At 42.9% G+C, this 23565-nt stretch overlaps 1 protein-coding gene across 2 annotated transcripts in view; it reads left to right on the top strand.

Moving 5' to 3' along the window:
* Positions 1-2180: 2180 nt before the first annotated feature.
* Atp2a2 (ATPase sarcoplasmic/endoplasmic reticulum Ca2+ transporting 2) overlaps positions 2181-23565 on the top strand; it is a 39516-nt gene continuing 18131 nt past the window's right edge. For both annotated transcript variants that reach the window (XR_005870964.1, XM_040731311.1), the window contains exons 1-5: positions 2181-2817; positions 3401-3418; positions 3517-3599; positions 11258-11362; positions 11595-11733. Coding sequence is in view for 1 of the 2 variants with exons in the window: in XM_040731311.1 (XP_040587245.1) it covers positions 2700-2817; positions 3401-3418; positions 3517-3599; positions 11258-11362; positions 11595-11733 (463 nt within the window). In the remaining variant the exon portion in view is untranslated. The remainder of the gene's footprint in view (positions 2818-3400; positions 3419-3516; positions 3600-11257; positions 11363-11594; positions 11734-23565) is intronic.

Raw genomic sequence — 23565 nt, 5'->3', positions numbered from 1 at the left:
GTCGGGTTTCTTGGTGAATGGAAATCAATGAACCGGAGTCCAGCAGACATTTAATGAGGCTTTCCTGATGGCCCAGCCCTTTGCAGGTTACTAATGGGTGGGACTCTCCTTCATTTAAATTGCAGGTACTCAATAAGTGATGAGCAGATGCTGGGGACAGACAAGACAGACAGGTCGTGTTCTAGGGGGAGCTCATACCTGGGTGTCCACGAGACACTAGGAGACAGGCGGTAAACAAAAACTACGGGTGCTGGGGGAGGGGGCCTTGAATAATGTGGTGGAGGGTACGCTGGGGAGGGGAGCTGCTTTAGACAGTAAAAGCATCCTTCAGGAGGGGACGGATAAATGGAGAAGAAGGCCTGAGGGAAGTACCAGGAACTCCTGGTGTAAGATGCAATTACAGCCCTGGGAGAGGGGGCTACAAAAAAACCAAAACAATACAAAACAAACTATTAGCCCCAAACTGAGAACTAGTGAACTTCTCAGTTTCCATACTGAGAAAGGGACGATCTTCCTGCCCTCAGTGCCTCTTGCCATTGGTGTGCAAAACACGAAGCTAGGCAGAACTGGAACACAGGTAGCCCGAAGACCCACCAGCTCTCCATCACCACATCCCCACCTCGCAGGCAGTCACCTGATGCTCCTCAAGCCTCTGTGACCTAACCAGTTTCCCCTTGCTTCCAGGGAGTGAGTGCATTGCTGTACACTAGAATTTTTGTTTGTTTGTTTCGTGTAGGGTTCTGTTGGTCCTTTTCCAAGTATCAATCAGAACTGCATGCCAGCCTCCACTCCTTGGAAATAATTAAATGAAATGACGTACTTGATTTTTTTTCAGTCGGGTAATGCACTGCAATTTGCATCTGTTGAAGGAATCTATCTTAAGTCTTGAGGAGGAGCCCTGTGGGACGACTCAAGTATTTGGTGTGTGTGTGTGAAGGGGTTAGTGTTGCTAAACACTCGAGTGGACGAAATGCTTTATTTCACAATCGATTCCCTTAAGGAAACTGCTCTTTGTGAAATTATTCGTAAATTCTATGCAAAGGTCCTATCCCCTGTTTAATATGACTTCCCACCTTCTTGTGCTCTTTAAATCTATTTTTTAGAAAAGGTCCAACATCGCGGGCTGGTTCTAAACTTAAATGCTCGAAGATGACCTTGAACTCTTGATCTTATTCCTGTGCGTGCTGAGATCACAGGGGGACATCACACTTGACTCAGTACTACATTTCCGCTAGACTCTTAACAGACCTAACGGACAGAGTAGATGATCTGTAGTTTAAGAATAGGTTTGAGATTGAAGGCTCCTTCTCTCCCATTGGGGAAGTGGAAGTCTGTATATAGCAGCCTTCATTTTAAAGCCAAAGCCAAGAACCTAGCATATGTTTAGCTATGACTTCTATGTAGACGTGTGTCAAAGGCTGTGTGTGTGGGTCACTAAAAACCAAATAAAACTTCCTTCTTCCTCCCCCAAGAGTAGGATTCCCTGTCGGGGGCACAGAATCCGCAGGGGAAGGAAAGGCTGGTGGTGTTGGCGTGCGAAGGAGATGGGGCTCTCGGCTGGGGGTGTGGGATGCGGTGTTCCCGGAGCGACAGATGAACGATTTTGGCTGTGTGGGAAGGGAACTGCGGAATTCCTCCCCCTTGCTTGCTGAGGGGGGGCTCTGAAGGAGACATTAGGATGCAGAGCACGGCTCGAGCTGTCCGGAGCGGAGGCGAGCCAAGGACACCCGTCCGAGCGCGTCTCGGTCGCCCGCGTTCCCGCACCTCCCTGCCACCGCGCGGCCCCAGGCGGCAGTCCCGCCAGCGGCGGGGCAACGAGCGCAGAGCGCCCACCGATCAGCTCCGCGTCCTACTCCCGCGCGCGGACCACGAGCGAAAGCCCGGACCAAGGAAAACACGGGCTCGATCTCAGCCCGCCCCGGCCGCAGCAAACAAACCGCGGATGCAGAGGCGGCCTGCGCGCACACACGCGCGCGCGGTCTCGATCCGGGTTACTGGGGGCGGCGCACGGGAGGGGGCGGGGCCTGCCGGCGGCGTGGGCGCGCAGTGCGCGCACGGGAGTGCGCCGGGGAGGGGGCGGGGCTGCGCCGCCCGCGCCGCGCTGGGCGCTCTCGGCCAATGAGCGGCGTCCACATGCCGCGGCGGCGGCGAGAGGGGGGAGGCAGCGGCGGATAAATGCTATTAGAGCAGCCGCCGCGGAGCCGTCCCCGACGCCACCTCCCGTCTCCTCCGCCGCAGTTTCCTCCGCCGCTGTCGGGGGTGCAGAGCTGAGGAGCTCGTGCAAGGCGCGCCGCGCAGCTCCTCTCCGGCCGCCTGCCTCGCTGTCGTCCGCGCCGAGGGCTCGGCCGGGCGCCCCTCCTCAGCCGCGCCGGGTCTCCTCAGGCAGCGCCGCGGCCTGCGCTGTCTGCAGCCGGCTGGCAGCTGAGGCGGCGCACCCTCGCGGCGCGGCGGGAGGCTCGCAGCCCCTCGGGTGGGCTCGGCGAGGCCGGGCCGCGTGCGGCGGTTTCTGGGGGAGGGGGCTCGGGTGATTCAGCGCCCGGTCAGGCGGAAGCGGCCGCAGCCGCGGAGGAGGAGAAAGAGGAGGGGACAGCTGTCCGCGCCCGGGCGCCCGCGGTGGCACGAGCCCGCGGCCCGAGTGCGAGGCGGAGGCGAGGAGGCCGCGGGGACGCGAGGCGAGGCCGGCCGGGGCCCCCGCAGCCATGGAGAACGCTCACACAAAGACGGTGGAGGAGGTGCTGGGCCACTTTGGCGTCAACGAGAGCACGGGGCTTAGCCTGGAGCAGGTCAAGAAGCTCAAGGAGAGATGGGGCTCCAACGGTAGGTGCGGGGCGCCGGGGCTGCAGCGGCGCGGCGCGGGCCCGAGCGCCAAGGAAGATGGCTGACCCGGCTCCACCTCGTGGGGCTCGGCCCGGCTCGGCGCCCGACGGCTGCGAGAGGCCGGACGGTCTGACCGCACGCGCGTCCGGGCCTTTCCCGACCTCCAGGGGTCTCGAGCCGATGACCTTTCTGGAGCGCAGCGAGCCGGGGCGGGGGTGGGGGGGAAGGCCCCTGCGGCTGGGCTGAGTCCCCCGTGGATTTATGAGGCGTCGATGTAGTTGAGAAAGCCTCAGACCGTCCCTTGTACTCTCCAAAGTTACACATCTGGCAGAAATGATGACCCAGCCGAAACGGCTGCATGGTCCGGGAGGCCCGAGTGAGCTTACGGGCAGGACCGTGGCCATTGATTACCGGGACTGCATATTTTTCTGGGGACATGAGAGTGGAGAGAGGTTCAATGTTCATGTGCCCACATCTGTCTTTCAGACAACGATGGTGGTGAATTTAGCAGTTTATAAGGCGCTAATAACATGTCTTATTTTTTTTCTCCTGACACGTTGGCTGGTGAATTCCGGCATTCTAGAATTACCGGCTGAAGAAGGTAAATCTTAATGTTATTTTGGAGTGACCGTCTGTGTGCGGATACGGGTTGATTGATGCAGACAATTATAACAAATGCCTTTTTTTTTTTCTTACCAGGAAAAACCTTGCTGGAACTTGTGATTGAGCAGTTTGAAGACTTACTAGTTAGGATTTTATTGTTGGCAGCATGTATATCTTTCGTAAGTATTAAAGAAACATTTCATCACCCATAAAAGCTGAAAGTATCTCACTGATACGCCAGAAAACAAATAATAGCCATTGAGTTTCCGTGTTTACAAAGACAAAATAGCCCAAGTGTTCGAGACAAAAAAAAAATGCCAGAAGCTGTTTTGTTCAGAAAATAGATGCCTAGCTTTTACAGTGCAGTGAGACATGACTCCTGTCTGCAGGGTCTCTGATATTCGTGTGCCTTACCAGGTTTTAATATCAGAAAGTTTCTCTTTGCAAGGCATTTTGTGTCGGGGTTCTTCCATTTGTTATCATGTTGTAAGATCATCCTAAGATGATGTTGGGTACTCTGTAAATAGAATGTACAAAAGGAATATTCCAGTTGCTTTGCCTTCCTCGTAGTGGCAAGGTGACAGTTGTTCCTGACAGTGACAAGAATGATGACGGCAGTGATGGTACCACTGTTGACCAAATTTGGTCACTGACCTTTAGGATGACATCTAGCCTGGACCCCTGTCTTGAGTGATTCCTAGATTGAGAGAACAAAGTTCAGTACTCTTGGTTGTAAATATTAAAGTGGTTTTTGTTTTGTTTGTTTGTTTTGCCCCCCCCAACTTGTTCTGTATGTGCTTGAGCTCTGTGCTGTTGCTAAGAAACTAGTGAAATGCAGAGACCCGACTAAGAAAAACTAATAGAGTGGCAAGGGTATTTCTAGGTTATTAACATTTTTCTCTTTGGTATTTTTTTCACTGCATTTTTTGGCCAGTGGATTTGTTTATAGTTTCCTTAAAACGGTGATAGTGGTACACAGATGGTCTTAGCCTTCACAGCACACACTGCTTTTTGTTCTTAAAGCATTGTATTATACTGTGATAGGAAGTGAAAATCATGTAATACTTGTTTCAGGTTTCAAAAACTGACAGCTGTAAGGTTTCAATTACGTATGTTCACATGTTAGGCTGACCTAGGGGTCCTGTGGTGGTGGCCCAAAACGCTAGCATAGAGGATGGTTTAGAGAACTCACCTAGTTCAGGTGAGGAAAATACTAATTTTTAGTTTTTTTTAAAATACTTGTAGCAAAGTTGACCTTGAGCAATAGTGTATCTGAATTTTGCCTTGAAACTGTAGTATGTCGTGTTAGCTGAGTGTTGAGTGGCCATTACTAGTTCAGTTCTCAAGAATCTTGTCTGTGGTTTTCATCAAATAAAATATAGACTTCCATAGCAAACCGTTCAGCATACTACAAAGTCATTCATTCTCTACATCTTACATATCTTTTTGTGATTATTTTTTAAAATTTTGCCCTATAAATGGCCATGCCATTGGTAAGACAAGACAGACAATAGAGTTGTTTATAGTTTGAGCATGTTGACATGAGGTAAAATAAATTATATATTTGGGGAGTTGTTCAGGGTTTGTATTTGTGCAGGCTGCATAATTCTGAAAGTCTGCTTTTGGCAGGTAAATGCTGGCATTCACTAAGGTCGTTGGGGACATAGAAATTAACTAGCTGATGTATACAAGCCATAGGCAAAATACATTCCCACAGGTTCCTTCTGTGTTGTAATTTGAAGCAATCTTGGAAATGGTGTCTCTTGACAACAAGTTACCGGCTATTGGATATCAGAGGATTTCCAAATTCTGAGTGGTCAGTTTGACTTTTTAGCAAGTAAGATTAGTGATTGTAGATGGATTTTACAATGAAGTATTTAGGAATTTGTTATTTTTGAATCATTTTCAAACTTTAAGTGCTTTTCTGTAGTAGAGGACATTGCTTATAGTTGAAATGTGAGTTAGTTTTTGGTAACTACTTGGAATTCTTGTTCAGGAAATGAACTGTTACATTTTATGTTATGGGTTGTTAAATGACTAAAGAATAAGTGTTTAGGAAGTGCTTTATAGAATTCACCTAATTTGCTTTGGTTTGTTTTTTGGGTTTTTTGAGACAGGGTTTCTCTGTGGCTTTGGAGGCTGTCCTGGAACTAGCTCTTGTAGACCAGGCTGGTCTTGAACTCACAGAGATCTGCCTGCCTCTGCCTCCCAAGTGCTGGGATTAAAGGCATGTGCCACCAATGCCTGGCTGGCGTGCTTTGGTTTATTTGATCAAGATTGTGCGTAGATTAAAATACTGTGTTCTGAGACTGCTAAGCCTGCACCTACTCTAGAACATATATTCCTGACTAGACTGTTAAGTCTGTATTCAAATCTTTAAAAATGAACTGTAATGTTGCCTTGTTTCAAAAGAAATGGTTCAGGAAGCTGAGGGATCAGGACAGCCTGGGCTAGAGTAAAACCCTATCTCAAAAGCTATAAAAATGGAACATAGAGAAATTATACTAGATGGGTATTGTTGATGCTTTTTTGTGGAGGGTTGATGGTGCTGTGTGCTACTTGATCTGTTCTTTCCTTGTTTCTATGTATGTGTGTACAGTGTAGGTATGTGTATTCTTGTTCAGGTATGTAGATGCACTTGTGTGAATATGTGCTTTGGCCAAAAGTTGACATCAGGTGTCTTGCTCAATGACTCTCTGCCTTATTATACTGAGGCAGAGTTTCTGGATTAAACCCAGAGCTCACTGATTCAGCTAGTTTAGCTAGCCAGCTTGCCCCAGGGATCCATCTCTGCCTCCCAAGTGCTGTGATTACAGGCAGGCTATCACTGCCTTTTGGCCTTTATATGAATGCCCGGGGTATGTATGTATGTGTGTGTATGTATGTATTTACTTATGTATTTATTTATGTGGCTTCCAAATAAGAGTACTGACTTATTTGTGGTAGTCAGTGTATTCTTACTGGCTTAACAGGAAAAACAGTCTTTGAATGCTCAAGTTGTTTTGCAGAAGTGACTAGGCAGTTCTCATAAATCATCAGGTTGTCCTCAGGTTAGAAAGATATTAATTATTTCAAATATCAGACTAGTAAACTTTTAACTACAGTTAATGTTTTGCTCAGGCAAAAACATAGGAAGCTGCATTAATGTTTTATACTTACGGCTCATGGGGACAGTTTAATTTGTAGTATTCACCAAGTTATTTCTTTTAAAAAGATCAATTCAGATATGGTGGTTACATGCCTGTAATCTTAGTATTTAGTAGCTAAGTAGGTTAGTTAGGAGTCCAAGGCCATCCTTGGCTGTACTCAGTGTACGGTATATAAGACCCAACTTGGCAAAATGCAGCTCCCTTAGCATATGGACTTCAGAAATTACCTTAAATTGACATCATTTACTATTTTTATTTGGGTTCTCATTCTCCTCTTCCTGCAGTTACCTGTGGCGTGTTGGTTACTTTCTTGGTAGTTTACTCATAGACTCCTGCATGAGCAGCTTGTTTCCTTCTTCCCCACTCGTCCAGGATTGTATACTGAGCATCATCTAAGTACCAGAGCCTCTTCTGAGCCTGTGGGGATGCAGCTATCCAGCAAGGCAATACAAAGAGAATCCTTTATTTCAGCCTACTCTCAAGATTATTTTTGACATATTTCACTTTTTTGTTTTGTTTTGTTGGTTTTTTTGTTTGTTTTTAACCCGAGACAGGGTTTCTCTGTGGCTTTGAAAGCTGTCCTGGAACTCACTCTGTAGACCAGGCTGGTCTCGAACTCACAGAGATCCTAGTGCTGGGATTAAGGCGTGAGCCACCAACACCCGGCAATATATTTCACCTTTTGTATAAATATATTTGTGTAACTTAGGAAAAACCATAACTAGGAATTAGACTGACCGTACCATAAGACCGCTTCTGTCCATTTTTCCTCATAGACCTTCTCCCCACCAGTCATTTGTCAGCACTCTTCGCATTTGTATAACCTAATAGGATTTCTTACCAATAAAACAAACCATAAAGGACCGAAAAACACATTCTGAGCATAGATTGGTTTTTATCGGTTAAATGTGATTGATTTTCAATTTGAGATACAGGATTTGAGTCTGGGTTATTAAGATAGATTTTATCTTAATTTAAAAACCTTTTAGATTGTGTGTGTGTGTGCGTGTGTACACATACGGGTTTGTTTGTGTGCTTATATGCCATGTATGTGGGTATCTCTAGAGGCAAGAAGAGAGTGTCTGATCCCCTGAAGCTGCAGGGATATGGCTGCTGGGAACTGAACTCTAACCCTGGAAGAGCAACAGTAGGATCTTATCCACTGAGCTGTCTCTTTAGGCTCAGACATTTATTTTAAAGTATTTAAGAAACCGGTGTGAAATATTTCCCCCTCACCCCTTATACTGGGGGATGGAGCCCAGGGCCTGGCATATGCTAAGCAAGGGTTGTAGCCCACTGAACTATCTTCCCATACCTGAATGGTAGGTGGTCTTTAAATTTTAAATTAAGGTGGATGCCATTTCACCTTAATAGATTTGGCCACTAGTTGTTCATCCAACAGTAATTAGTGTTTCTATAGAACTTTCCAAGTATGGGTAGCCTGTGTTTTCAATTTAGTAGGTCACATGGAAGGAAAATTTAGTACACACTGGTCAATAGAATTCTTCTATTTGATATTAGTCATCTCTTGACTAGTAGAGGTTTGTTTTACTCTAGTAATTCTGACACTGCTAACCGTTTTCCTGTGCTCCAGCTGTTAAGGGATGTTGCCCTAAGTTGTCCCCAGGCTTGACTGCCAAGGAGGAAATTCATACCCACTTTAACAAGGTGTGAAGCTTATCTTAGAGTTGCTAATGCCTCACTGACCTTTTGGAAAGGTCTCTGGTCACTTAAGAAGTTGAGCAATTTTTCTTCTTTAAGACCTAATTAAATTTCTTATTTCTGATATGTTCTCCTTGGCAACTGTTTGGAAGGCTGTATCAGCAGCTGTGATCCTGCATCTATCAAAATTTAACTTCCAGAGAAGTTTTTATTCTGGCTGAGATCCTGGTCTTAATACTGGGAGTGCCCTGTTGAAAACTTGCTGTAGTATTTATCTCATTCATTCTGATTTTCTTCTGCCCTGCTTGTCATGGTGATTGGCATGTGTCAGATCCTGGGTACTTTCTGTTTGATTTTTCTTTGATCTGATTCTTTGCTAATTCAATATTTCTCTTTTAGAGTTTCATATTGCCTTAATTACCTTCTGGTCATTTGCTATTTTTCAAGATTTACTTATTATGTGTTCTGTGTGCTTGTGTGCCTGAAGTTCAGAAGATGGTACCAGATCTCATGATAGATGGTTGTGAGCCACCATGTGGTTGCTGGGAATTGAACTCAGGACCTCTGGAAGAGTAGCCAGTGCTCCTAACCACTGAGCCATCTCTCCAGCCCAGGGGTTCATTATTTTAAACTTTATTAATTTTACATATAACAGGGTTTTGGTGTGTGTGTACACATATACATACATATATAGATACACCACATAAATATATTCATACATACGTATGTGTATGTACATATGTTTGAGACAGGGTCTCTACTGTGTAGTTCTGGCTGTTGAACTTACCATGTAAACCTGGTTAACTCACACAGATCCACCTGCCTCTGTTTTCCAAGGAGAGCTAGGGTGAAATGTTTTGTTTGTGTGCATGTTCACAGAGGTCAGACAACAACTTTATGGATTCCAGGGATTGAATTCAGTTGTCAGGCTTGTAGGGTAAGTGTCTTTACCTGATAAGTGATCTTGCTAGCTCCTAGATAATCTTTTAAACAAAAGGTCTTCATTGTGAAATACGATCATTTTAAACTTTTGCCCCCCCCCCAAGCAAATCCCATTTCCCTGATCCAGTAATTCAGTTTGGCAGGTTTCTGACAAAATTGCCACTAAATAACATTTGTCAGGATCTGACCCTGGAAATGGGATGGAGCTCGTGTGCATATGTGACATGGACCTTGTATGGAGATCACAGGACAACTTTGAGGAGCCACTCACTTACCAGGTCCTTCCACTGTGAGTTCCAGAATTGAACTCAGATCATCAGGGTTGCACAGCCAGTGCTTTTACCCACTCATCCACTCACTTGCCCTCCTGGTTAACTTTTAACTTCTTTGATCATTGGATCTCAACCTGTAGGTCAAAACCCCTTTTGGGGGTTGAATGACCTTTCACAGAAGTCTCTCAGGACCATTGAAAAACATAGGTATTTACATTACAGCTCATAACAGCAGCAAAATTACAGTTATGAAGTAGAAATGAAAATAATTTTGTGGTTGGTCACCACAATGTGAGAACTGTGTTAAAGGGTCACAGCATTAGAAAGGTGAGAACCACTGCCTTCCTTGCTGCTTTTTATTAACTTGTTAGCTTTTTATCACTTTCATAGTATCTTGGCTATTAACTTGTAGTTGGTTGGGGTGAGGAGAGTGGCCTTGCCATGTTGCCTCAAAGTCTTTTTATTACCTTGTTAATATTTTGGCTATTAACTCATTCTTGGTTGGAGTAAGGGCAAGGATGTTGCCTCAAACTGGCAATCATCCTGTCTTGCCTTCCTAGCATAGATTTTGTTTTTTGTAATTAAATTTTGATGTAATGTGTGTTTGTAGGGTGTGTGTATATTGTGTGTGTGTATCCATGCATATGAATTTTGAGAGTTTTTTTCTTTCCTTTTACTGTGTGATTGAATTCAGATTATCAGGCTTGGCAGCAGGCACTTTTACCTGTATATGCCATCTCCCTGGCCCTATTTATTTCATTTATTTGGAGGATAATTTTTGTGATTTCTGAAGTGCTGTATTGCAATAATAGGTGCTGTGTGGTGAATAGCCTTCAGAATACATTCCCAATCTTAGAACAACCTTGTAATTCTGAGGTGTCCTTCACTACCACTGGTCTACATTGAATTTGAATGAATGGTCAATTTTTTTTTCAACTGTAAATTCCGGCCATGTATGTCCATGATTTGATGTGAATTTTTAAGAAATTATTATTTGGTGTGTATGGGTGATTTGCCTGCATGTGTATCTGGATACCACATGTGTTCAGGGCCCTGGACTCCAGAAAAGGGCTACTGGAGTTACAGGTGATTGATTGTAAGCCAGTGTGTGGGTGCTGGGGATGGAATCTGGTCCCCTGGACTACCAAGTAGTGTCTTAAACCTGAGTCATCTCTCTAGACCCAGTGTGACTATTCGTGTTTAAAATCGGGACTTTAAAAGTTTTTTGAAATATATACATATGAATTGAATGAGATTCCTTCTTTTGGGTTTCTCTGGCTTTGGAGGCTGTCCTGGATCTAGCTCCTGTAGACCAGGCTGATCGAGAACTCACAGATACCTGCCTGCCTCTGCCTCCCGAGTGCTGGAATTAAAGACTTACACCACCACTACCCGGCAAGATTCCTTCTTTCCACAAAAACAAAACCCACTTTATTTATGCTCTGGAGTAGCATTAAAAAATAAAGCAGTTCAAGCCTGGTGGCAGCAGCAATAATAAACACCTTTAATCCTAGCACTGGGCACTGGAGGGAAAGAAGGCAGATCTCTGTGAGATCAAGGCCAGCCTGTTGTACAGCTAGTTCCAGGACAGCCAGAGCTGTTTCCTTGTCTTGAAAAACAACAAACAAACAAACAAAAAGTTTGTAATCTTAACTCAGTTAAGGACAGAACATAAGGCAATTGTTTCTGTAACTGTGTTTCGCCTGTTTCTAGAGATGTAAGAAAAGGGTTTTTTCCCTATAATGTGAACTCCTTTTATTTTAAAATGTAGCTAAGTTTATGGAAATCTAATGTGTGCCATTTTTCTTTTAGGTTTTGGCTTGGTTTGAAGAAGGTGAAGAAACAATTACAGCCTTTGTAGAACCTTTTGTAATCCTACTTATATTAGTAGCCAATGCAATTGTGGGTGTATGGCAGGTAAGCATAAAATTCCTGCAGTTACGTTTGAGTAGTTTATGTGATTTCAAACATTAGCTCTGTGTGTGTGTGTGTGTGTGTGTGTGTGTGTGTGTGTGTGTGTGTGTGTGTGTGTGTGTTCGTTCGTGTTCTCTTTACATGGCCATATGGAACTAAAGTTATGATTTCTAACCTGGAAATGTTGAAGAAGGCAGGCAGGCTAGTTTACTGTACTTGGTTTTTCTTCATACAGGAAAGAAATGCTGAAAATGCAATAGAAGCGCTTAAGGAGTATGAGCCTGAAATGGGGAAAGTGTATCGACAGGACAGAAAGAGTGTGCAGCGAATTAAAGCTAAAGACATAGTGCCCGGGGATATTGTGGAAATTGCTGGTGAGTTGAGTTTCTCTTTTTTTTAGTTAGCTTTTTGTGTTTAAAGTTTTTACTTGTTTTTTAAACTTTATGCACATGAGTGATTTGCCTACACGTTTTTTGTGCACTTGCATATGTGCCTGGTCCCTATAATCAAGAAGGCATGGATTTCTGGAACCAGAGTAATGTGACTTGTGAGCCAACATATGAGTGCTAGGAACTGAACTCAGGCTCTCTTGAAGAGCAGCCAGTGCTCTTAACCTCTGAGCCGTCTCTCCAGCCCTGTTGTGTTGTTGTTGTTTTTATCAGTTATGCCATTTCAGTGCTTGTTTGAATGTTTCAGCACCCCCTCCATATTCTCAGTAAAGTATGTTGCTAAGTCTGGTCTCAAACTCCCCCTCCTGCCTCAGCCTCCTAAAAGGTTTTTGTGTTTTGGACAAGGTGTTTGAGGTGTTGTAGAGCACTACTGCTGGTTATTGATCAATTAGTTGTGTTTGTCAATTGGTTATAGCTGCTAAGTAGCTACCTGCTATTTTTAAAGTGGGTTCTCAACTCAGGTCTTCATGCTATTATGGTACTTACTTCACTGGCTAAGCTCTCCAGCTCCTCTTTCTTTTTTTTCTTGATTGATTCTGAATTGTTTTGTTTGTTTGCTTGCCTTGGACTTTTTGGATGGGGTATTGCTATGTAGCCCTGGCTGACCTGTAGTGTGCTATGTAGACCAGGTTGACCTCAAACTCACAGATTCTCCTGCCTCTATGCCTTTTGGGTGCTGGAGTAAAGGCATGTAATACCACGCCTGGCAGCTATTTAATTTTTTTGAAAAAAGGTTGGTTTTATATAACCCAGGTTGGCATTTAACTCGCTATGTAGTCTAGACTCTACTTAACTCCTGATCCTCCTGCCTTCACCTCTTAGGTCTTACAACTAGTGGTATGTGTCACTATCCTGGTTTTGGCATAAATGTTAATTCATACTTGCAACTATCAAACTGAGTTTTTTTTTGTTTTTTTTTTTTGTTTTGGTTTTTCGAGACAGGGTTTCTCTGTGGCTTTGGAGGCTGTCCTGGAACTCACTCTGTAGACCAGGCTAGCCTCGAACTCACAGAGATCCGCCTGCCTCTGCCTCCCGAGTGCTGGGATTAAAGGCGTGCGCCACCAACGCCCGGCGCAAACTGAGTTTTTTATTTAATTTTTGGTTGTTTCATTGGTAGAGTGAATGGAGAAGAGTTACTGCAGAGGATTTTTCAGATTGTGGTTTATTACGTCTTTTTGAGCCTAGATTTGTTTGCTTTTATATTGTGACCTGTAATTAATCCTCCTACATTGGTTTAGGGAAGATGGGCTTTATTGTTATTGTCTTATTAATTAAAATAATCTTTTGCTTTTGGGTTTTTTGTTTTCATTTTTCCTGAGACAATTTCTCTGTAACAGTTCTGGCTGTCCTGGAACTAAAACTCTGTAGATCAGGCTGGCTTCAAACTCAGAGATCCACCTACCTCTACCTCCTGAGAGCTGGGATTAAAAGCGTGCACCACCACACCCAGCTTAATTAAAACAATTTTTAAAGCTCCATCTTGCGCCGGGCATTGGTGGCGCACATCTTTAATCCCAGCACTTGGGAGGCAGAGGCAGGCGGATCTCTGTGAGTTTGAGACCAGCCTGGACTACCAAGCGAGTTCCAGGACAGCCTCCAAAGCCACAGAGAAACCCTGCCTCGAAAAACCAAAAAAAAAAAAAAAAAAAAAAACTCCATCTTGCACCTGTGCTCTGCAGCTCTTAATGCCAGAAAGAAATTTGACTTTTCTTAGATAGACTTCTATTGGTTTTTTTTGTTTGTTTTTTTGGTTTTGGTTTTGGTTTTTGAGACAGGGTTTCTCTATATTGCTTTGGAGCCTGTCCTGGCACTCACTCTGTAAACCAGGCTGGCCTTGAACTCACAGAGATCCACCTGCCTCTGCCTCCCGAGTGCTGGGATTAAAGGTGTGTGCCACCAACAACCGACCTACTGGTGAATTTTGTTACTGTTCTAGAATAGATAGTTTGAATAAGTACCAGTAAATTGATTATTTGGGACTGCAAGCTTATGTGTATAAATACTTTGAGAACACTGTTGGGACCATGGGTGGTTGAGTGGGTAGAAGCCCTTACCATTCAATACTGGTGGTGACCTTACTTTGATCCCTTTATCCCTGGAAGTTGTCCTCTGACCTGTATATATTTGGCAAGGCATACTCAGGTTCACATGAGCATGTGTGTGATTTCTGTGCATGCATGCACACACAAAAATTTTTGTTATTGTGGTTTTTTGTTGTTGTTTGGTTGTTTTGGTTTGTTTTCTCTGTATATTCCTGGCTGTCCTGGAACTCACTCTGTAGATCAGGCTGGCCTCAACTCAGAGAGATCCTCCTGCCTTTGTTTCCCAAGTACTGGACTTAAAGGCGAGTGCCACCATCACCCGTCTTTTAGACAGGGTTTTACTGTAGCCCAGGTTCACCTTGGAGATCTACCTACTGTTGCCTCTAAGGTGCTGGTTTTAAAAGCATGTGGCTGCCACTGCCTGGCTAGATATTTTTTAATTTTTAAAAAATAGCATGTTAAATACTCAAAAACTGAATAAATATAATCAGTAGTCAGTACCTGCATTTAAGTCTATGTCCCTTTGACCTGCTTCATGGACAGTGCTAGCAACTGCCAGTGTGCCACCAACCCCTGGGCTTTTCACACACATCCTTTTTAATCCCAGCATTCAGGAGGCCAGCAGGTGGATCTCTGTGAGTTCGAGGCCAGCCTGGTCTACAGAGTGAGTTCCAGGACAACCTACAAAAAGTGATACAGAGAAACAGAGAAACCCTGTCTCAAAAAAAAAAAAAAAGAAAGACAATTTGAGTTATTAGCTAATAGCCAGTGTAAGGAGTGATTTACATGAACATTACAGATGCTTATGTAAACCTATGAGCTATCTGGAACACTGGGGTCATGTAAAGTTCCTTGGAGAAAAGAAAGAGATAACTCATTTATTCATCTTCTAAATCCATGGCAACTTTACATTATGTTTATGCTAGGAGAATATTTCTGGATGGATGGAAGCAAAAAATAATAATAAAGTTTTTACAGTAAGGGACCATCAATGGATTTAAGTTTTCTGTGTTATCTGCTAATCTTACAAAGTGTGAATTAAACTGTAATAGGACAAAGGTCTCTGCTTTTAGAATTTGGCAGTGGTTTTGGTGTTTGTCCTGGGGGCTTATTTATTCAAGGATACTGTTTTTGTTACTGTTTTAAATAGATGTTGTGTATCTTGGTTACAGGGTTGAGGATAGCACGGAGCATAAATATGCTCCTGTCCTGTAGCATTCTCTGGAATGAGCCCTATTTTAAGGTTAAGCAAGTGATAAAAATGACACAATTCTAACATAAAATTGCTTTAAACCTTGTGTAAGAAATAGATATTATATTTCCTAAAATGAAGACTTAATTGTCCAGCAGTAGAGACAGCATTTTCCAGACTTATTCAGTAATAAAGTATATTTTTAAACCTGATGACTAAAGGAAGAAAAGTTTATAGTAATGAGATCTAGTAATGTAAAGTTAGCCTGGTTAGTCTTATGTGAGATGGCTCACACCTTTATTCCTAGCAGGAGGATCTGAGACCAGCCTAGTCTGCATAGTAAGTTCCAGAATATCTAGAACTACATAATGAGTAGTTCTCACTACATAATGAGACCCTGTCTCAACACTCCCCTCAACACACAACACTCACTCTGTCCCCTGAGAGAACAGGGCTAGCTAGAGATAAAGGTCTGGGCATCTATATCCAGGTAATACTAGAAATAATAATTTTGCTTGTTCCTTAAAAGGAAGTCCAATTTTCCATGTTAATTTGTATGTTGAGAAAAAAAAAGGACTAGAGATCAATTCAGCAATTAGGAGACTCAAATTTATTCCCAGCACATAGGTTGGGCACCTCACACACAACTGCCTGTAGGTAACTTCAGTTCCAGGGAGATCCCACACCTTTAGTCTCCTGTCACCTGCACTCAACATACACATATACATAGTGAAAAAGAAAATTCTTGAAAAACAGAAAGAGCGAGAACTCCCAGTTAAGATGGGTCCACTTCCCAGCAGCCACATGATGGCTCATAAAAGTCTGTACCTACAGCACCAAGGGACCCAACATCCTCTTGTCACTGCAGACAACAGGCACACATGAGGTTCACATACAAATATACATATAGGCAAAAACATCCATGCACACTAAATAAATACAAATCTCTTTTAAAAGAGCAAAATACTTCTTAAAAATGAGTGTAGAGGGACTGGAGAGATGGCTCAGAGGTTGAGAGCACAGACTGCTCTTCCAGAAGTTCTGAGTTCGATTCCCAGCAATCACATGGTGGCTCACAACAATCTATAATGGGATCTGATGCCCTCTTCTGGCGTGCAGGTGTACACACAGAGCATTCATATACATAAGAAATATAAATAAAAATAAAATATTTTTTTAAAAATGAGTGTAGATATATTAAGCAGTGTTTTGGGATCAAGACCCGTTAGCACTTTGAGGAAAATTCGTAAGACACCAAGAGGTGGGGACTCTAGGAGGTCTCCCCACCTCCAGACCATGACAGACCAGTTGGTCTTGAAGCCTGACCTGATTGCATGGGGCTGGCATTTCCTGATTTCCTGTAATCACTCCTCCCCGCTGCATGACTCAGTGGTAGTCACGATGTCAGTCTTTTTTTTTTTTTTTTTTTTTTTTTTTTTTTTTTTTGTGTTTTTCAAGGCAGGGTTTCTCTGTGGCTTTGGAGGCTGTCCTGGAACGCACTCTGTAGACCAGGCTGGCCTCGAGGCCTCGAACTCACAGAGATCCGCCTGCCTCTGCCTCCCGAGTGCTGGGATTAAAGGCGTGCGCCACCAACGCTCGGCCACGATGTCAGTCTTAACCATTCTTGCCACTGAGATTAAGATTTTGAGAAAAGAAAGAAACCACTGGAAGGGAATCACTTTTCTTAAGATACTGTGACTTTTGACAAATACAGTGTTCAGCTTTGCTTGTGCTGGGGCATTTAGAAAATTGTAATTTTGAGAAAATGGCAGGGATACAAGTAGAGTAAAATGGTAATCCCTGCTTATTTCATTTTGCCCTCCAGAAGTTAGTTTTTTTGTTTTTGTTTTTTTTCTCGAGACAGGGTTTCTCTGTTTTGTTTTGGAGGCTGTCCTGGAACTAGCTCTGTAGACCAGGCTGGTCTCGAACTCACAGAGATCCGCCTGTCTCTGCCTCCCGAGTGCTGGGATTAAAGGCGTGCGCCACCAACGCCCGGCTTCAGAAGTTAAAGATATTTATAGATGTGTTTTACTCTGTAACACATTGTAGTAGAAAAAACTGGAACAACATCATCATAAATGGGCATAAAAATGGAGACTGCCTCAGTCTCTATATGACTGTGAAGCACCATGACCTTGAAAAGGTCATTTATAAACAGGAATGAAGATAATAGTTTGTTCCTTGTGAAGAGTTACGAAGGATGACCTACATTAGCCCTTGCAACAGTACCTGGTGTAAAAACAGCCTTCTTGGGCAGGAAAGATGGGTCTGCAGATACAGGACCTTGCTGCCAATCCTGCCAAGCTGAGCTCAGTCCCCAGAACCACATGATAGAAGGAGAGAACCAGTTTCCTACAAGTTGTCCTCTGACCACCACTCTCCCTCTTCCATGGAATATGTATGTGTGCAGCTCTTCCCCTGGAAGAATGTAATTTAGAAAAAAAAAATTCTCCTGTGGTCGTGAGCAGGCAGATCTCTGTGAATTGAGACTGGCCTGGTCTACATAGCAAGTTTCAGGCTGACCAGGGCTACTAGTGAGACCCTGTCTCAAAAAAAAAAAAAAAAAAAAAAAAACAGCCCTAATGTTCTCCAAATGTTGATGGTTATTATGCAGCCAGTCAAATGGTAACATCTGTAAACACCAATATAAAGATCCAGGTTTTGTTTAGTGAACTTAAGAAGGTGAATTCTGTTAACTCAGTATATTATTGAATGATGGAGAAGGATAGGGGTTTCACCTTTAAAAGCATGTTTCACTTTAATTTTTAAAAAGTTTCTGGCTGGAGAGATGGCTTGGTGAGTGACTAAGAGTACTTATGGCTTTCTCAGAGGATCAGGTCTGGTGTCCAGCATCCACATGGTGGCTCACAACTGTCTTTATTCAAGTTCCAGAGGATCTGATACCTTCTTCTGACCTCTGCGAGCAGCAGGCATGTACATGATGCACAATATGTACATGTAGACAAAACACTTATAATAACAAAAGTAAATCTTTAACGTCTGTTGCTAGTAGCCCTAATACTGTGCCTGCTAATCTTTCATGGTTCATGTACCTCTTCGTGTGATTCATGGATTACTTTGGCTGCCTCTTGTAATTGAAAAATGTGCCTGCATGGGATTGACTGTATAGTTTTTAGTCAGGTGTATTGTAAAATATTTTCAGTGTTTTCAGTGTTAACTATAGTACACAAGTATGATCCAGTTTCCGTTCAACTCAGCTAAGTCTTAAATCTCATTACATCTTGATTTTTAGTTACTTTTATTTCTCATAGATTTGATGATTAGCTAGTGTCCTGTGCTTCCCCGCTTCCTTTTGCAGTAATGGGGATTAAACCTAGGCCTTTCTGAATGTGGGGCTAGAATTCCACCTGTTGAGCTACATTTCCAGCCTTCTCTTTTTACTTAAGACAATGTCTCAATCAGTTATCCAGTCTTGCCTTGAGCTTGTGATCCTCCTACCTCAGCCTCCTGAAAGGTATTGTTGCCAGCCTGTACAACCAGGCTGGGCTTCTGGTGTGAGTGTTTTATTCATCAATAAATACTTTGTTTAGCTTCTGCTAGGTGTCAGGTGTGGTTAGGGAGCAAAATTTAATGTGTAGTCTAGTAAGAAGCTATTGGAATACTTTTATAAAGACATTTCATTCTTGTGTTTTTAAAAGAAACTCCCCAAAAACCACAGTGGGAACAAATTTATAGTTCTATTGTACCTATTCACCTGCCTCTGCCTCCTGAGAGCTGGGATTATAGGTCTGTGACACCACACCTAGGGAAAACAAAAGTACTTTTCATTTACTCATATACACTAATATTTAAAAAAACTTTTCCTTGGTATATTAGTATTTATATTTAACTTAAGTAGAAAAGGTTGTTTTAAGTATCATTACTTAAATACTCCTTGTAATGTAAGGAAAACTTGATTTAGTTGTAAAATATTGCAAAGTAATAATTTTTGTAACTCACTTTTAAAATATATTCTTGGTAGCCTAACCTTTAAATTGTATTTTTGTTCAGAGTGAAAAGCAGTACTGGAATGGAAAGGAAAGAGCTAAGAACTGAAGGAGCCCAGAAGTAGATGTGAGCAGTGTCAGGTGTTAAGCAGTGGGAGGTGGTTTATAACAGACACTTTAATTCTTCCTGCCTCAACCCAAAGAGGGAAAAAAGTGGAGGAAAAAATTGCAGAGCACTCCCTTGGCAAGAATAAGAACTTTCCACTACGACTTGCCCTCGGGCACTGACAGGCCCATCAGGGAAACATGACTGGATGTGAGCCGCAGCGCTTCCCAGGCACAGCCCTGTCTGACACTCACGGAGGCCTGTGGTGTGAAGGAAATTGTCATTATTCCTTTGAGAAATAGTGGACTGGTCTTTACTTTTATGAGTTTTTTTTTTTTAACTCCTAGCAAAAGAAGTGAAGCATTTAGTCACGGCAAGTTAAAGGAAGTCTTTCATTAATTGAGCTTCCGAAAGCAAAAGTCTTTTTACTTCCTGGCCTTAGTTCCAGTCTATAAAACATGGTCATAGGTTAACTGAGATGATGCAAAGGTTCTCCTGCTTAAGAGAATGCTAGAACATGCTGGGTTATAAAAGCTAACTTGGGTATGCTTCCTTGTCTTTCTGCAAAGAAGTGATCCTGCAACGGGAGCACAATAGTCATGCAGCATTAAGACAGCTGCTTCCTACTTCCTGAGCAATTGCCCTTTCACTCTGGAGCTACTGTTTTCTGGTATGCAAGAAATGTAATAGTCTGCGAAACTAGTTATGAGCCAGTATTTTCTAATATTAGGTTTTTTTTTTAATGTATTTGTTTATGGTGTGTGTTTGCTTGCTTGGTTAGGAGCAAGTTAGAGGAATTCATTCTCCCACAATAAGAGTCCTGAGGCTTGGATTTTGTCAGGCTTGGTGGCAAGTGAGTTTAGCTGCTGAGTCATCTTACTAGCCTGCCTTGTATTAAATTATTACTCACGGTCTTAGAAAAAAAAATGCGAAGTGATATAAGAAGTAAGTCATGATAGGAAAATGAAATAATAGACTTAACCTCAAAACAAGAGTAGATTTTATTGACCTGAGAGTTTGATGCCCCAGAGTGCAGAATCAGGTTTTGTTGTTTCCCACAAGACAGGGTTTCTCTGTTGTCTCCCTGACTGTCCTGGAACTCACTCTGTCAACCAGGCTAGCCTCGAACTCAGAGATCCTCCTTTCCTGTCTCTGCCATGCAGATGTTGAGATTAAAGACGTACTCCATCATTCCTGACATTGGGTATTCCCTCTTTGTTCATGAGGTTGATGTGTGTTTTTAAACTGTTGACAGAAGTCATCATTACTTGACCCAATATACAAGATGAAGTAAAAACAACACTTATTTCCAAGTGTGGTAGTGCACATCTTTAATTCCAGCATTTGAAGGCAAAGGGAGATAGATCTTTGTGAGTTCAGAGATAGTGAGGCCTAGGACTTACAGAGAGCCAGGGCTCTAGAGACCTTGTCTCAAAAACAACAGTACTCCTCTTTTTTTTTTTTTTTTGGTTTTACAAGACGGGGTTTCTCTGTTTGGGAGGCTGTCGGTCCAGCCTGGCCTTGAACTCACAGAGATCCGCCTGCCTCTGCCTCCCGAGTGCTGGGATTAAAGGCGTGCGCCACCAACGCCCGGCAACAGTACTCCTCTTAAAGTTACTCCAGACCTCAAAACTTCCAAACAGTACTACTCCCTCTGCCAGCAGGAAGTAGCCAGGCAAAAAACAGCACCCCATGTCCTTTGTATATAAAGGATCTGGGAATAAAGGAAGCTTCTTACCCAAAAATCAGGTCCACAAAACAGGCCCAAGGCTTCAAAAATTCGGCTGCCAATAGAATTCCAGAAAGCAGCCGGTCAATCCCCATCATATATTCTGGAGTCTGAGATCCAAAACCAGCCAATCTGACTTATTACCCGCACAGCAGCTTATGAAACAAAAGTTTTCCTGCCTTGGTGAAGCCAGTACCCACACTCTGCACTACAAAAACTAATGTCTTGCTAGGCAGTAGTGGTGCATGTCTTTAATCCAAGCTCTTGGGAGGCAGAGACAGGAAGATCTCAGAGTTTGAGGCCAGTCTGGTCTACATCGTGAGTTCCAGGACTACATAGACCCATCTCAAGGAAACAGTGTGACTACCAGGAAGCTTTTAAGAGGAGACAGGGTTTCTCTGTAACTTTATAGACCAGGCTGGCTCGAACTCATAGAGCTCGGCCTGCCTCCTGAGTGCTGGGATTACAGCTATGCATCACCACTGTCCAGCCCCTTTTGTTTTGTTTTAATGTCTTAATCATTTGGATGAACTCCCTAGGCTACACCGTGAACGGTTAAGTGGAAGGTTTATTTTATTCGGTTGGAATATTGCCTTTGGTTGCATAAGCATTTCCAGCAGGAATTCTACCTTCATGTGTGTGTCCCTGCAGTCAAATGCAAGAATGACCTTTGTCCCTGGAGATTTGGGACCTACCTACTAGCTTTTTCTGTGCCACTCTGCTTTCTTATATATAGTAGGCTTGTTTTATGCACTAAAGCAGCAGTTCTCAACCTGTGGGTCAAGCAACCCCTCCACAGGGGTCATATATCAGGCATCCTGCTTATTAGATACTTACATTAACATTCGTAACAGCAAAATTACAGCTATGAAGTAGCAATGGAAATAATTTTATGGTTGGTGGTCACAACAGCATGAGGAACTGTATTAGAGGGTTGCAGAGTTAGGAAGATTGAGAACCGCTGTAGTAAAGTTGTGGCTTTTTTTTTTTTTTTAAGTTATCGGTCTAGGTGGTGGTAGCACCTTAACCTTGAATCCCAGCACTTGGGAGGCAGGGGCAGGTAGATCAATGAGTTTGAGGCCAGCCTGGTAAACAGTGAGTTCCAGATTCTTGGATAAGATGGCTAGTTTGTCACTTTATTTTTTAAACCATTTGGTTGCCTTTCAGAACATCATGGGAAGTTTCACACTTTGAGGCTAGAGGCAGTCACAGGTGCTGCTAAGCAAGCTGTCTGCTGAGCATGCCCAGTTCCTGTCCTCTTTAAAGGTCTAGTTCTTACACACATGTGCACTTTTTTTGGACAGTATTTGAAGACTACAGTATCCTGTACTGTTCTCAGGAAGTACGTGGAACTTTTCTTTTGTCTGCTAATGGGTATATTATTATTATCTTTTTGCTTTATACATACCAAGGTCTTGAGGGCTCAACTTAGTGCCCTATGAAAGGAGCCCTTTACCCAGGAAAGAAAATGGTTGACTGAAAGGTCTTCGGCTTATGCAAGAGATTTATTCATTTATTTCAAAATTTAAAAGGTACCAAAGGTTATAAGGTGAAATGTCTCTCTCTACTGACCTGGAAACCCCGTGTTGCTCATTTGTTATACCTTATACCACTATAAGCTCTGTGTGCATGGTTGGTGTCTTTTGACTTTCCATGTAATAAGCAGGTATCTTGGGAAATTTCACTGTCGTGTAAGTATAAAGTTGTTACAGCTTTCATTGTTTACAAAATGTTTGAGTAAAGCCATAAAAATAAACTCTGCAAAGTCTATACAGTAAGAATTTGTGGAGTCAGAGCAGTGTATGCTGCAGCTTTTAGACAACAAAAGTCCTGTCTGTGTCACTCCCTGTGTCTTGTATTTTACAATGTCTGGATGTACGGGTGAACTGTAATAATAAAGAAGCTAGTCATACATAGAGAGAATATTGGATGACATTATATGCATCTTGTTCTCCTTCCATTGTGGGAAACCCAGGGATCAAACTCAGGTCCTCAGTTTTGGATTCAAGTACATTTGCCTGCTGAACCATCTCACACACCCACCTCTAGTTTTTTAATTTTTAAGGTTTGTGTTGTTGCTGGGGGAGGCAGGCAACTTTGTGGAGTTGATTCTTTCATCTTTTCATAGGTTCTGACAACAGAACTTAGGTTTCTAGGCTTGCTTGACAAGCTTTAAGGACCTGTCTTCCCAGCCTTGGTTTTATTTTTTGTTTTTTTGTTTTTTCCCGAGACAGGGTTTCTCTGTGGCTTTGGAGCTTGTCCTGGAACAAGCTCATATAGACCAGGCTGATCGAGAACTCACAGAGATCTGCCTGCCTCTGCCTCCCGAGTGCTGGGATTAAAGGCATGTACCACCAACACCCGGCATTTTTGTTTTTTCCCTACTAAAACCGGCAAGTGTTTAGATCTGGTGATACAAGAATACTGTTTCCATTTATTTTTGAATAAGGTCTATTTTCTTATTTCTTGCCACTTGAAAGTTAAAATACAATTTCTATTGTTTTTTTGTATTTGTGTTATGAAGTAATTGATCTTCTTAGAACCATTTGTTTATTGTTAATGTTGCTTTTCTTAGATCCCATGGCTATGTAGTCAGTGTATTGCTAAGTGTTCAGATGTAAAAGCTTGGAAGCCTGTGTGCATGCATGGTTAAGTGTCTTTTAGCATCATGTGTGTTTAGGTTTTCCTAAAACATCTTTACCTTCTTGTATGTTTCACATCTATTATGTGTGTGTGTGTGT

The sequence above is a fragment of the Mesocricetus auratus genome, unplaced genomic scaffold, assembly GCF_017639785.1.
Source record: "Mesocricetus auratus isolate SY011 unplaced genomic scaffold, BCM_Maur_2.0 Super-Scaffold_100025, whole genome shotgun sequence".
In the NCBI taxonomy this organism is placed as follows: Eukaryota; Metazoa; Chordata; class Mammalia; order Rodentia; family Cricetidae; genus Mesocricetus; species Mesocricetus auratus.
Note: the sequence above shows the minus strand (reverse complement) of the source record. Positions and strands in the feature narration are given on the sequence as shown.